The sequence below is a fragment of the Elephantulus edwardii genome, unplaced genomic scaffold (assembly GCF_000299155.1).
Source record: "Elephantulus edwardii isolate Elephantulus edwardi_28Jun2011 unplaced genomic scaffold, EleEdw1.0 scaffold00236, whole genome shotgun sequence".
Classification (NCBI taxonomy): Eukaryota; Metazoa; Chordata; class Mammalia; order Macroscelidea; family Macroscelididae; genus Elephantulus; species Elephantulus edwardii.
In genome coordinates this window covers 3,063,728-3,077,235 of record NW_006399986.1, presented here as the reverse complement: position 1 = coordinate 3,077,235, position 13,508 = coordinate 3,063,728, and the positions used below count along the sequence as shown (strand labels likewise).

Here is a 13,508-nt window from a genome sequence, read left to right as displayed (position 1 = left end):
TGTTGCAGCTCCTCCTGATTCCCTTAATAATTATTTGAACACAGCACATCCTGAGAGGTGACTGCATCAGGACATACCTGTCAGATTTCATTACTTAACTGCCAAACCACAGAGGTGCCACCCAGCCAAGTGAGCACATTTTTTTGGGGGGAGGATGAATGATGACATACAGTTCAATCAGTGAAACCCACCAATGACCAGTTGTACTTTTTTATCTTAGAAGTGTACACACAAAAACATCCACCATCAGGACAGTTTGCTCATGTACAGTATGCTGACACTGAATACATGTTTCATGTTGTGCCATTTTCTTCTCCAGAACATCCCACCACCATGAATGTAAGCTCAGAGACCCCCAAACAGAAGCCCTCCCTGTCCCTCTCCCTTCCCCTCCTGCTGTTTTTGTTAAATGCCATCCAGTCAGTCCCAATTCACAGCCGCACCCTGAACAGCAGATCTGAACCTTGAACTACCATTCTCACGATCTCCAGCTTGTTCAAGTCTACTGTTGGAATCATTCTGTCAGTCCACCTCTTTGAGGCTCTTTCTCACTTTCTCTGACCCTCCGAAGGACCAGCCCCTCCTGACAACATGCCCTAAGTATATGAGATGAAGTTTCATCATCTTTGCCTCTTTTGGAGCGTGTTGGTTACATTTCCTCCAACACAGATTTGTCTGTTCTTTGGCAGTCCGTAGGCTATTAATAGTCTTCCACAACACAAAGTAAATAAAACAGAGTTTCACCCTCATTGCCTCTAAGGAGGATACTGGTTGCATTTTCTTTAAGACTTAATTTGTTCTTCTGGCAGTCCATGTGATAAAGCTGAATTCTCAGGCAGCACCACCATTCAAAAGCATAGATTCTTCAGTCTTTAAACTTCCAGATGCATAGAAAGCAATAGAAAATACCATGACCTAGCATATCAAAAGGAACCTCCAACAGGGTGAAAAGCAAACCTATAGACTGAGAAAAATATTTCATGATGACACATTATATCTAAAATTTATAGAGTACTCTAGCATCTCATTAAAGGACCCAACCGCAAGATGGGCACCGGATCTGAACAGACACTGCACCAAAGAAGACATTCAGGTGGTAAACACACACATGAAGAAATGTTCAAAATCCCTAGCTATCGGAGAGATGCAGATCAGAACAACTATGGGAGATATCTCACCCCCGCAACTAGAGCAAAGTTCAGCAGGGCAGCAAAGAACAATGCAGGAGAGATCGGAACTCTTTTTTTTTTTAAATTTTTATTTTATTATTTTTGTGTGAGTGTACATCAAATCAGATCTGACTGGTACAGGAGGCGATTGTCCCTCCTTCCCCGGCAGAGCATCTGGTGGATTCGAACCGTGCACCTCTGGGATTGTAGTTACAGCTCCTTGCCACTAGGCCACCAGAGCTCCCCTAGATTGGAACTCTTTTTTTTTGTTTTGTTTTGACTTAAAGCAAGTTTTTATTACACAAAGGTTGTCACATAATGGGGTATTTCTCTACTTTGTACACAATCATTCTTACTCTCCACAGAAAGGCTGCTTAACTTCTCATCTAATGATGGCAAGCACTAAAATCCTGGGTTTTACAGAATAGTAGTAAAAATGCCTCAGTGATTTGCGTCGAAAGCAGTACATTGGTAATGGCTCTTGCACCCAGCATCAGGAATGTACAAATGTCTTTTTTTATTCAAAAATACAAAATAAATTATCTGTAGGCATGGACAATGACAGATTGGAACTCTTAATTCACTGCTGGTGTGAATGTGAAATGGTGCAGCCCCTATGGAAGGCGGTCTGTCACTTTCTCACAAAGTTGGAAATAGAAATAAAGGCGCTCTGGTGACGCAGTGTGATGTGACTGCTGACACAGGTCAGCGGTTTGAGTCCACCAGTTGCAGTGTGCGAGAAAGCTGGGTCATCTCTGAAAAAAGATTTACAGCTTTGGAAACCTGACCTTCAAGTTACTATGAATTGGAACCAATTGGGTGGCATTAATCCTAATGTACATCTACAGAGAGCCCTGGTGGCCCCGCTGGTTAAGGAGTTGCTGTGGCCACTGAAAGGCAGGCGGTTCAAATGCACCAGCTGCTCCACAGGAAAAAGATGGGCAGTGTCTTCAGTTTACAGCCCCTGAAAACCCGCCCGAGGGTCCGAGGTGTCTGAGGGTCAGCCGTGTGTCGGTTCCGACTTGCTGGGAATGAGGTTTGGAGTACCTGTGAAATGGTGTTTCAGCACGTAGCCAAGACCCTGAGCGAGGCAGGCTCACATACAGCATAGGGACAGCCTCACACACAGCGGTGACGTGAGGACAGCACGGGGCAGGCTGCTGCTCTGTCGTAAACAGGCTCACTTGGGTCGTGGTTGATTGGGTGACGTCTAGCAGCAAGCAGATGCCACTGCACGGGGTGTGAGATGACGGTGGCCTGGTGGCCATGGCAGGGACGGGGCTGCTGACCAAGTCCTAGGGCTGCGTGAAGGGTGACCGTGGAGACAGAAGAAGTTTGAGGGGGGAAGGACCTCGTAGTCCAGGTGAGCAGAGGTCTGCAGGAGGGGCACAGGGACGTGGAGCTGGAGCACCAGGTGAGGGCTCCAGGGACGTCTGCACACCGGGTACCCATCGGCAGGAGAGTAGGGAACTGAGGAGCCTGCCGGGGGAACCGTGGTGGGGGACATCCAGTGACCAGTACCGAGGACAGCTGTGCCCTGTCACTGTCGACTTGACTCAGGCCACTTTGTGCTGTAGGAACTGGGGGGGGGGGTGTCACAGGGGAAGGGAGCACAGGGTTTATTCCAGGAGGAGGCTGTCCCAGACAGAAAGCCAGGACACGGGGTTGTGAGGGCAGTGGGTAAGCGGGATCGGGTGAGGCCAGGGCCTTCCAGGGGGCGGGGATGAGACCAGCACCCAGGAATGTACCTCAGGATGACTGGCTAGAGGGTCCTTGGTGGAATGGGGGACCTGGAGGAAGAGCAGGCTGGGGGGAGACGCTCCACTTGGTGGGAGTGTGGTGGGGTGAGGGCGGTCAGCCGGGCTCCTCGTTCACTCACTGGTGACCACTTAAGACCTGCCCTGTGCAGAAAGATGCCACAGCAGCCCCATCCCGAGAGAGCTGGTGGTCCAGGGCAGCCCCGTGTCCATCCCACTCTGGGGGTGATGGAGCAGGGGGAGCATGGGGAGAGCCCAGAGCGTAGCCGGCTGCTGGGCTGGGCTGGTGGAGGTCAGGGAGGCGCAGCATCACATCCTCAAGCCCCAGTTCGGGGGGAGGCTGAGAAATGCTCCGTTCACGGATGGCGCCGTGCCGGGACCTCACCCCCTCCCCGGCCTTCCCTCCCAGGTAAGAGCAAGGAGGCGGAGATCAAGAGAATCAACAAGGAACTCGCCAACATCCGCTCCAAGTTCAAAGGTAGATCGAGGGCCGGGACTCCTGGTCCAAGGGAGGAGGGACCTGGGGGCCTGAACTTCAGGGGTTTGTGTGCTGTGCCCTCATTTTTGCCTCTTTCCTCCTTTCTCCTGCTACAGGGGACAAAGCTTTAGATGGCTACAGTAAGAAAAAATATGTGTGTAAACTTCTCTTCATCTTCCTGCTTGGCCATGACATTGACTTTGGTCACATGGAGGCTGTGAACCTGCTTAGTTCCAACAAATACACGGAAAAGCAGATAGTGAGTTTGGGGGAAAGGTGGAAGGAACCCGGATCCTGGACTGGAGGAGCTGGGAGGCAGGACTCCAGGGTCTGAGGGAGGAGGGACGAGGGGTCAGGACTCCAGGGTCTGAGGGAGGAGGGACAAGGGGAACTGGGGGGTCAGGACTCCAGCGTCTGAGGGAGGAAGGGCCGGGAGTCAGGACTCCAGGGTTTGAAGGAGGAGCAGCTGGGGGTTGGGACTCCAGGGTCTGAGGGAGGAAGGACTAGGGTGCAGACCTCAGCGTCAGTGGGTTGCGGCCCAGGCCCAGGTATCCGCAAGGCTCCCAGCCCTGCACCCCCGTCCTCCCCAGGGTTACCTGTTCATCTCGGTGCTGGTGAACTCGAACTCGGAGTTGATCCGGCTCATCAACAACGCCATCAAGAACGACCTGGCCAGCCGCAACCCCACCTTCATGTGCCTGGCCCTGCACTGCATCGCCAACGTGGGCAGCCGAGAGATGGGCGAGGCCTTCGCTGCTGACATCCCCCGCATCCTGGTGGCCGGGTGAGGCCTGGGGGGACCCGGCGGGGTGTGGGGAAACCAGCCAAGCTCATGCTCGGAGAGATGGCGCCATCCGCTGCGTGTTGCCCCGCTTGGACCTGGGTGCTCCCACTGGCCTGTGACCACTCAGCAAAGCCGGCAGCCAAAGCTGTCTGAGTGACAGGCCTTTGACATCAGCACAAAGGAGGTGACCTTAAGTCACGCAGGGCTCGGCCCTCCAGACACCGACTCTAGACCATCCATTCCCTCGGCCGGTGCTGTGTGCCTGGCTCTGTGCTGACAGGGATAGAGAAGCTCATTGATCCCAGAACTGCAGTTCCCCTCCGACCTGAGCTGGGGGGTGGCTGGTGGGTGTCATCATGTGGCTGTCACCTTTGAGGCAGCAGCTCTCGGCCCTGGCCCACGGCGTCAGCACTCACTGTCGTGTTAAAGCCTATGGTTAGAACCACCCTGGAGAACCCTCTCCTTCACGGGCTTCCTCTTATTCGCGGACCCTCTGCTTGGCCAGGCATGGTGCATCAGGTCGGGCTTCCCGAGGGAGGCAGCATTGGCCTGGTGGTAGCTGGTGTTAGAAGAGGGGCACGGAAGACACCAGGCTGCCACATGTGTGACTGTAGGTTCCCAGAGCTGCCAACATGGTGGAAGGAGGGGACCACTATCTTTCGACTGCAGTGATGCTCGTGGCTTTGAACCCCCGGCTTTTTGGTCAGCAGCCCAGGGCTTAACCTGAACCTGTGTGTCACCCGGGAAGATGAGCTCTTACCATGGGTAGTGGGGGTGGTGGCAGGAGGTGAGGGAGGTGACTTAAATGACCAGGCAGATGGAGAGGTACTGCGCCGTGTGCTGGGCCTCACATCGGTTTGAAACGGTCTCGTCCCGGCCGCCTACACAAGCGTGCAGCAGGCAGAGCTCTTGTGCTGTTGAATTTTTGGCCTGAGCAGGAAACGGGCAGCCGTGCCCATCTCTCAGCTGGTGCCCGACCACGCCATGCCACGCGCTCGAAGCGGCTGCCCCGCGAGCCACAGGGAGGATGAGGGGACAGTGCGGTTTATTCTGATCGAAGTAGCAGCTGATTGGTGCGTTTCAGGCAGGTGACGGGCACATGGGGTTTGTGTTGTAAGATCACCCCTGCTGTTGTGGGTGAATGTGGAGGTCTGTTGATGGTGAAACAGACACCCCGGGCTTTGTCAGCTTCGCAGATCCTGGTGTCTTTTTAACAGACTGAACGCTTGCGACCCCATTGTGTTGAACAAGTCTGCTCTCAGCATTTTGCTCACAGCATGTGCTCGCTTTGTCTCCATGCGTCACATTTGCATAATTCTTGCCGTATTTCAAACTGTCTCACAAGGGTGCAAACCTAACTTTCATACGTACTGGGAAACCTAAAGTTCTTGTGACTTGCTTTATGTCTATTGTTGTTGTTGTTATGTGCCGTCCGACTCACAGCAACCCTATGTACAACAGCCCTAAACTCTGCTCTGTCCTGTGCCAATCGCACTGCCTCTGACACTCCCATCCCGATTACCCCAGCCACTGAATCAATCCACCTCATAGAGGGTCTTCCTCTCCTGCACCGTCCCTCCACCCTCCCAAGCATGATGTCCCTCTCTAAGGACCGATCTCTCCTCACAACATGTCCAAAGTATGTTAGAAGGAGCCTCAGAATCCTTGCCTCTAAGGAGCCACCCGGTTTAACCCTTTCCAGGATGAATCTGTTTGTTTTCCTAGCAGTCCATGGTATTCTCAATACTCTTCTCCAGCACCACAGCTCAAAGGCATCAATTCTCCTTCTATCCTCCTTGGTCATTGTCCAACTCTCTGATGCATAACAAGTGATTGCGAAGACCATGGCCTGTATCAGACGCACCTTAGTCTCCAGAGAGACACCGTTGCTCTTCAGGACTTTGGAGAGGTCCCTAACAGCAGACTTTCCCATGGCAATGCGCCTTTTAATTTCCTGGCTGCTGGTGCCAAGACTGTTGACTGTGGAGCCAAGCAAACTAAAGCTGTGTACAATCTCAATCTCTTCACCATCCATCCTGATGCTGCCAGTTGGTCCAGTGGTGAGAATCTTTGTCTTCTTGACATTGAGCCTCAATCCATATTTATGTACTTTATGTCTGTACTCGCTTTATTTTACTGACCTGAGGCTGAACTCATGATGCCTCCGAAGGCTGCCCGGGTGGCCTGCGAGGCACTGGGGGTCCCTGGACCGAGGCTCTTGCTGAAACTGGACTGTAGATGTCAGGGGAGAGAGGAAAAGGTTCTACCATTCTCCGGCACATGCCTGAGCTAGGGTGAGAATCAGGAGCTCCAGGGCCGGGCACGGAGCTAGCCCAGCCCACAGGGAGAGAAGCAGACCAGTCATGTGTGGAATTGGAAGGCGTTTGCTGAACTGGATGAACCTGGATATTGACTTTGAGGCCTCGAAGCTTCTGGCAACAAAGAACAAAGCTTGCCCACGGAGACGTTCTAGAGGGCCACACTTCAAAGTCAGAGTGACCTAGAAATCAGCCCCCTTGGGAACAGCAAGCAAATCACCTGTCTCAGACTTCAGTGTAGGAAGCCCTCACGTTTGTTTTCAGTCGGAATTTACACCTGGCCTGTCCAGAAGTCCTTATCCTGAGCTTGGGATTTAAGCAGTGCATGCTGGCCACATCTGGTGCCTGACAGAGGCAAACATGGTCCTTCTCTGAAGGAATCGGTCTGTCCCGCAGGCGCCACGTCTCCACAGATGAAATTCCAATAATTAAATTACAACTGAAAATCGTAAAACATGGAGAATTGAGGCCCTGCGAGGGAGAACCCGCAGACATCACATTAGGAGTCACGTAAATATTGGAGCTCTCAGGCAGGGTGACAAATAAGTGTGTTCCCTATGTTCCAAGAAATAAGAGGCTTAAAGGTCTGAGTCGACGTCAAGCAGGTTTGAATAAAGAAATGCAAAAGAAAATGGAGCTTTTGCAGAAGGAAGTGGTTCGGCTTGTCAGCAGAGCACACAGCTGGGGTGTGGTTTAGGGAGAAGGGGGCACCATTGCCATCAAGTGAATCTCAGCGCATCTCAGCCCCACATCACAGCTGAATCGTACTCCATGGTTTTTGTTTGATTTGAATGGTGGTCCAGGTTCTACAGTCAACACTTTTGGCACCAGCAGTCAGAACACCAAATGACTAATTGCACTGGGAAAGTCTACTGTCAGGGACCTCTCTCCAGGGTGCTAAAGAGCAACGGTGTCAGTCGGGAGACTAAGGTGTGCCTGATCCAGGCTATGGCCTTCTCCCCCCCCATACATTATCTATTTTATTGAGGTATTAATCTCATCACACAAATAGTAAATGAAGTATAATGTGCTGCATTCAAACATCACAGCCAGTGATGCCGTGATTGCCTATGAAACCACATCCATGCCTCAGTGGCCACCAAGCTGTTCAGCAGAGCTTCCTTAGCTGTGAACTGTTTGGAGCGACCCGTTTGAGCCCTACTGACTGTTCCCCCCCACCCCCCGGCTCTGAATAGCTGTAGGGATCTCCGCAGGGGTTAGAGGAACCAGCTCTGCCTTGGCATCAGTGCCCACATGTGGCCAGTTGAAGCTTCGAGGAAGTCACAGCAGTGTTCACCATCGCCGGAGCCTTCTCCACCAGGTTACGACCAAATTGGGCCATGGTTCTAGGACCCCAGTCCCGACGCACCCGGCAGCCAGTTGAATGTCAGCCTCTAGGAGGCCAGGCCATGATCTTTGCAAGTCAGAGAGCTGGACAATGAATAAGGATGACAGAAGAAAGATCAATGTCTTTGAGCTGTGGTCCTGGAGAAGAATATTGAATGTACCATGGACCGCCAAGAGAACAAACAGGTTTGTCCTGGAGAGGGTGAAACCAAGTCTCTCCTTGGAGGCTAGGATTTTGAAGTTTCATCTCACATACTTTGTGCACGTGGCCAAGAGGGACCAGTCCTTGGAGAAGAACAGTGTGCTCGAAAGGGTGAAGGGACAGTGCAGGAGAGGAAGACCCCAGATGAGACAGATGGACACAGTGACTGGGATAATGGGGTTAGGTGTGTCAGAGACAATAAGACTGTCTCAGGACATGGCAGGCTTCAGAGCTATCGTGCATAGGGGTCAGGTGACTCGATGTCACATAACAATAGGTGAAAATTTATATAGCAAATTAGGTTTCTATTCAGCAGTGCTTTCTTTCATTAGTTACAGTTCTCCATAAGGTTTTCAGGGACTGGTTTGTTCATAGTGTGCCTCAGGCCTTTGTTCCGAGGTACCTCTGGGTGAATTTGAGCCACCAGTCTCTCGGTGCCCAGGGACTCCTTTCATTGTGCAGAGTCGAGAATCGGCCTGCGTCTGGCATAAACGACCCCTCTTCACTCAGATAAATTGAGGTTCTCAGTTGTCACCTGAGGTCAGCAGTCTCCCCATCTGAGAACGCAGGAACCGCTGGTGAATTGAGTCACACACTGGCCTAACTCGCTCAGGGAGGGCGAATCCGGTGTGGCCCTGTGTCCAAGGCTGGGGAGGAAACTGAAGCCTGAATGAATCTTGACTCAGAAGCAGAGAGGGCAAAGTGCTCAGAAGAGGAGGAGGAAGAGGAGTAGGAAGTGGTCATGTGTCAACTGCTTCTGACAGATTCCAGAAGTCACGAGAGTCTTGGATAAGACAGAGGTCAGCAGCCACCCTGAGAGGAGGCACTGGGCAGGCTCCTTCGAGGACAGAGAACAGAGGACATTGTGAGCCTGGGAGACGCTGCAGATCCCAAGGGGAGATCACTGGAGAGACAGTGGTACCCCCGCCCTGGTCACAGGGGGCCAGGAGGGCTCCCAGCACAGGAAGCTTGGCCTTGGCTATGACTGGGGAACCGAGAGAAACTGTCATGGTATACACGTGTATGTCTAAATACACACACACACACACACACACACACACACACACAGCTGTGGTGGTGACGTTGGTAGGACAGTTACACTACTAACCCGTGGTTGGCGTCCCCAGCAGTTCCAGTCTACCAGCAGATTGGAGAGAAAAATGATCAGTCTCTTGTGAGATTTGGAACCTCCAAAAATCCAGTGGAGAATCAACTAAGAGTTGAGAGACACAGATATCTAGATATCTATCTATCATTCCTAGCCATCAACTTAACATCCAAAGGACAAAATCCTCACCATGGGGCCAGTAGGCAACAGCATGATAGATTGGAAAAATGATTGTAGTTGTCACGATTTCATCTTCCTTGGATCCGTAGTTAACACCCTTGGTAGCAGCAGTCAGGAAATCAAAAGACATGTTGCATTGGGCAGGTCTGTATCCGGGACCACTCCAAAATGCTGAAGAGCAGGGATGTCAGTTTAAAGACTAAGGTGCACCTGATCCAAGCCATGGTCTTTTCGACTACTTGTATGCATCTGAAAGTTGGACCGTGACTAAAGATGACCAAAGAATTGATGCCTTCGAATTCGAGTGTTGGAGAAGAACTCTAACTATCCCATGGACTGCCAAGAGTAAACAGATAGGTCTTGGGAATAGTGCAGCCAGAGTGCTCCTTGGAGGCAAGAATGATGAAGCTTTTTGCCTCACATACTCTGGCCATGTTGTTTTTGTTTGTTTGTTTTAAATCTTTATTATTTGGATTATTTTTTTGTATGTACCATCAAATTGGATCTGACAGGTACAGGAGGAGATTGTACAGGAGGAGATTGACCCTCCTTCTCCAGCAGAGCATCTGGTGGATTCAAACTGTGTACCTCTGGGATTGCAGTGCAATTTCTTGCCACTAGGCCGCCAGAGCTCCCTCGGGCATGTTGTTAGGAGGGGCTAATTCTTGGAAAAAGACGTCATGATTGGAAAAGTGGAGAGTGCATAAAAGAGGACGACCTCGAGAGATGGATTGGCATGGTGACGTCAACGATGGGCTCTGGTGTGACAGAGAAGAGGAGGATGGCACAGTGTAGGGCAGGGATCAGATCAGATGTTCATACGGCTGCTGCGAGCTGTACTTGATTCAGTAGCACCTAAGGACAGCGTGTGTGTATGTAGACATATACATCTGCTAAGCACACTCTCAGGTTTTCATATCCACCAGCCATTGCTCAGGAAGAAGACGGACAGTCTCTCGCCCTTAAGATTTACAGCCTTGGTGGCCTAGTGGCAAGAAGCTGCACTGCAATCCCAGAGGTACGCGGTTCTATTCTCTCTCTCTCTCTCTCTCTCTCTCTCTCTCTCTCTCTCTCTCTGTGTGTGTGTGTGTGTGTGTGTGTGTGTGTGTGTGCTGTCAAGTCGGATCTGACTGGTACAGGAGGAGATTGCCCCTCCTTCTCCAGCAGGGCATCTAGTGGGTTCGAACCACGTACCTCTGGGATTGCAGTGCAGCTTCTTGCCACTAGGCCACCAGAGCTCCCCTGGTTTGGTTTTTTTTTTGTGTGTTTTGGTGGTTTTTTTTTAAAAAGCATTTTCCAAAATAGACTGTCACATACTTTGTCCCACGGAGCAGCTGATGAGTTTGAACTGCTGCCCTCGTGGTTACCAGCAGAGCACATGTTTTGCAAGTCGATATCCACCCCTGGTGACATCGTGTCTGCAGAGCAGGGCTGTGCTGGGGAGGGTCCTTAGGCCGTGAGCCTCTCGGAGCCACATCATCTGGGAGAGGTCACTGTCTTCAGAGTGGCTCGGGGCGGGTTCAAACCTACAACCTTTTGGCTCCCAGGTGAGCACTTAACCATGTGTGCCAACCAGGATTGTTGTTGTTGTTGTTGTTGTTATGTGCCGTCGAGTCGTTTCCGACTCATAGCGACCCTATGCACAACAGCCCTAAACCCTGCTCTATCCTGCGCCAATTGCACTGTCTCTGACACTCCCATCCCGATTACCCCAGTCACTGAATCAATCCACCTCATGGAGGGTCTTCCCCTCCTGCGCTGTCCCTCCACCCTCCCAAGCATGATGTCCCTCTCCAAGGACCCGTCCCTCCTTGCAACATGTCCAAAGTATGTCAGACGAAGCCCCAGAATCCTTGCCTCCAAGGAGCAGCTTGGTTTAATCCTCTCCAAGATGAATCTGTTTGTTTTCCTGGCAGTCCATGGTACATTCAGTACTCTTCTCCAGCACCACAGCTCAAAGGCATCCACTCTCCTTCTGTCCTCCCTAGTCATTGTCCAACTCTCTGATGCATAACAAGTGATTGCAAAGACCATGGCCTGTATCAGGTGCACCTTAGTCTCCAGAGAGACACCGTTGCTCCTGAGTACTTTAGAGAGGTCCCTAACAGCAGACTTTCCCATCATGATACGCTTTTTGATTTCCTGACTGCTGGTGCCAAGAGTGTTGACTGTGGAGCCAAGCAAACTAAAGCTGTGTACAATCTCAATCTCTTCACCATCCATCCTGACGCTGCCAGTTGGTCCAGTGGTGAGAATCTTTGTCTTCTTGACATTGAGCCTCACAGTCCATACTGAAGGCTGCAGTCCTTGATCCTTCACAGCAAGTGCATGAGGTCCTCTTCAGTTTCAGCAAGCAGGGTTAGATTGCTTTTTTTAAATATATATATATATAAACTTCTACCACAAATCTCACTTTTTTTTATTGCTTTAAAATGTACAGTTCTTGTGGATTTTAGTATATCCACAAGGCTGGGATACATAATTCTAGAATATGATGTCAGCCCCAAAATAGACTCATTGGTCTCTAAAAATGTCCTGGTGATGTCACAGTCCTAGTTTAACTTTGGAAAGAGGGAAGCAAGATAATCAAGATTATCTGCCCAACACTGATTGCTGTGAGGGAGATGTCAGAACATACCTCCTCTCTCTGACCTCTTTACCAGATACGGTGACAGCCATCCGCACCACAGCATTCTCTGCTGAGTTTGATAATTCGCTGCAGTGACCACACAGAACTCAGACTGTACTCACAGTTAACGGGATTCATTAGGGAAATGCCAGGTTCAGGATTCAATTCTTCAAACAGAACAGCTCCTGGGCTGTGTCCACAGACAGCCCCAGTCTACTCCCAGCCTGGCTTCTGTCCTGCCTGGCCCGCTGTTGTAGAGTCCTTTAGCTTCACCTGTAAGGGCCCAAAGGCAACTCTGGTGGTGTAATCTATAGGGGCTTACGATGCTAAACCAAAAGCTACTCTTCTTGGAAGGTTCGAATCTACCAGCAGCTAGCTCCGTGGGAGAAAGATGGGAAACCTCCTTCTATGTGATTTACAGCCTTGGAAATTCACTCAACGGCAGTGAGTGAGTGTGTAAGAGGCTCCCCACCGTGCGGGAAGCCTCCTGCACTGGGACCACTTAGCTCCGTGCCTGGGATGCCCACCTCACTGGCTTGCACCAGCTCCTGTGGTTCTACTGCCACAGTTTCTCTCCTGCACTTGCTGTTGTGACCCTGTGACTCTGGTGTTTCAGCTGTTTGTCTCATAGGTCTAGGGGGTTCTCAGCACAGGAACCCCAGGCCCAGTGGACATACCTGCGCCCATCTTTTCTTTCTTGATCTTAGTGAGGTCCTCTCTTTGTTTATAGGATTGACTTTTACTAAGCCTAGCAGAATGCTCTTGTTTGGCTTCTATATACTTATATTTGTATACTTCCATCCCTACAAAAGTGCCTAATTTGCATCCTTACCTTTATTTTTTTTTTTGCATAGTCCCACCCAGTCACTTTTGGGGAGTGACTAGTTCATGAATATCTATTAGGGCCATAGGAAGTAAGTGCCTGCACCCCTGGTCCCTCCCTCCCTGTCCTCCGTCATTCCCCCAGCCCAGCCCTGAGAACCACTTATACCTTTCTGTCTCTGGATTTGCCTATCTGGACGTCTCCTATAAACGGGATCACACCGTAGTTTTGAATCTGGCTACTCTCACACAGAATGGTGTTCCCAGCGTTCATCAGCGTGGCCTGTGGCAGGACTTCCATTTCTCTTGGTGTCATGGTGCAGTGTGCGGGTTGATGCCGTCTTGTCTCATGGTCTATTGAGGGTCACTTGCGTTGTCCTCAGCTCTCAGGTCTTACGAATGTCGGTGTCCAAGTATCTTATTTGGACGTCTCTTTTCCATTTTCTTGGGCACATGCCACATGCCTGGGGTGGGATCGCTGTGTCAGAGGGAATCACACGCTTCCTTTTCTTTCAAGAGGTGGTCACTGAGTTCTTTTTTAGCCGTGGAATTGTCCTCCGTCTCCTTCAGTTAATACCTTATCTTCTTCTCCTTGCCCGTCTTAGCACCCTGAGTTGGATGGTTATTACCCCAGGCACGTTTCTGCCCTTTTATTCCTGGGTCTGCATCCCAAGGAACCCCAGTGGCACAGTGGTTGCCTACTAACCAAAAGGT

The 13,508-nt window shown here is 51.0% G+C and overlaps 1 protein-coding gene across 3 annotated transcripts in view; it reads left to right on the top strand.

Moving 5' to 3' along the window:
- AP2A1 (adaptor-related protein complex 2, alpha 1 subunit) overlaps nt 1-13,508 on the top strand; it is a 45,392-nt gene that overhangs the window by 13,002 nt on the left and 18,882 nt on the right. For all 3 annotated transcript variants that reach the window (XM_006898652.1, XM_006898653.1, XM_006898654.1), the window contains exons 2-4: nt 3,336-3,404; nt 3,521-3,663; nt 3,995-4,188. In XM_006898652.1, the coding sequence (XP_006898714.1) occupies nt 3,336-3,404; nt 3,521-3,663; nt 3,995-4,188 (406 nt within the window). The remainder of the gene's footprint in view (nt 1-3,335; nt 3,405-3,520; nt 3,664-3,994; nt 4,189-13,508) is intronic.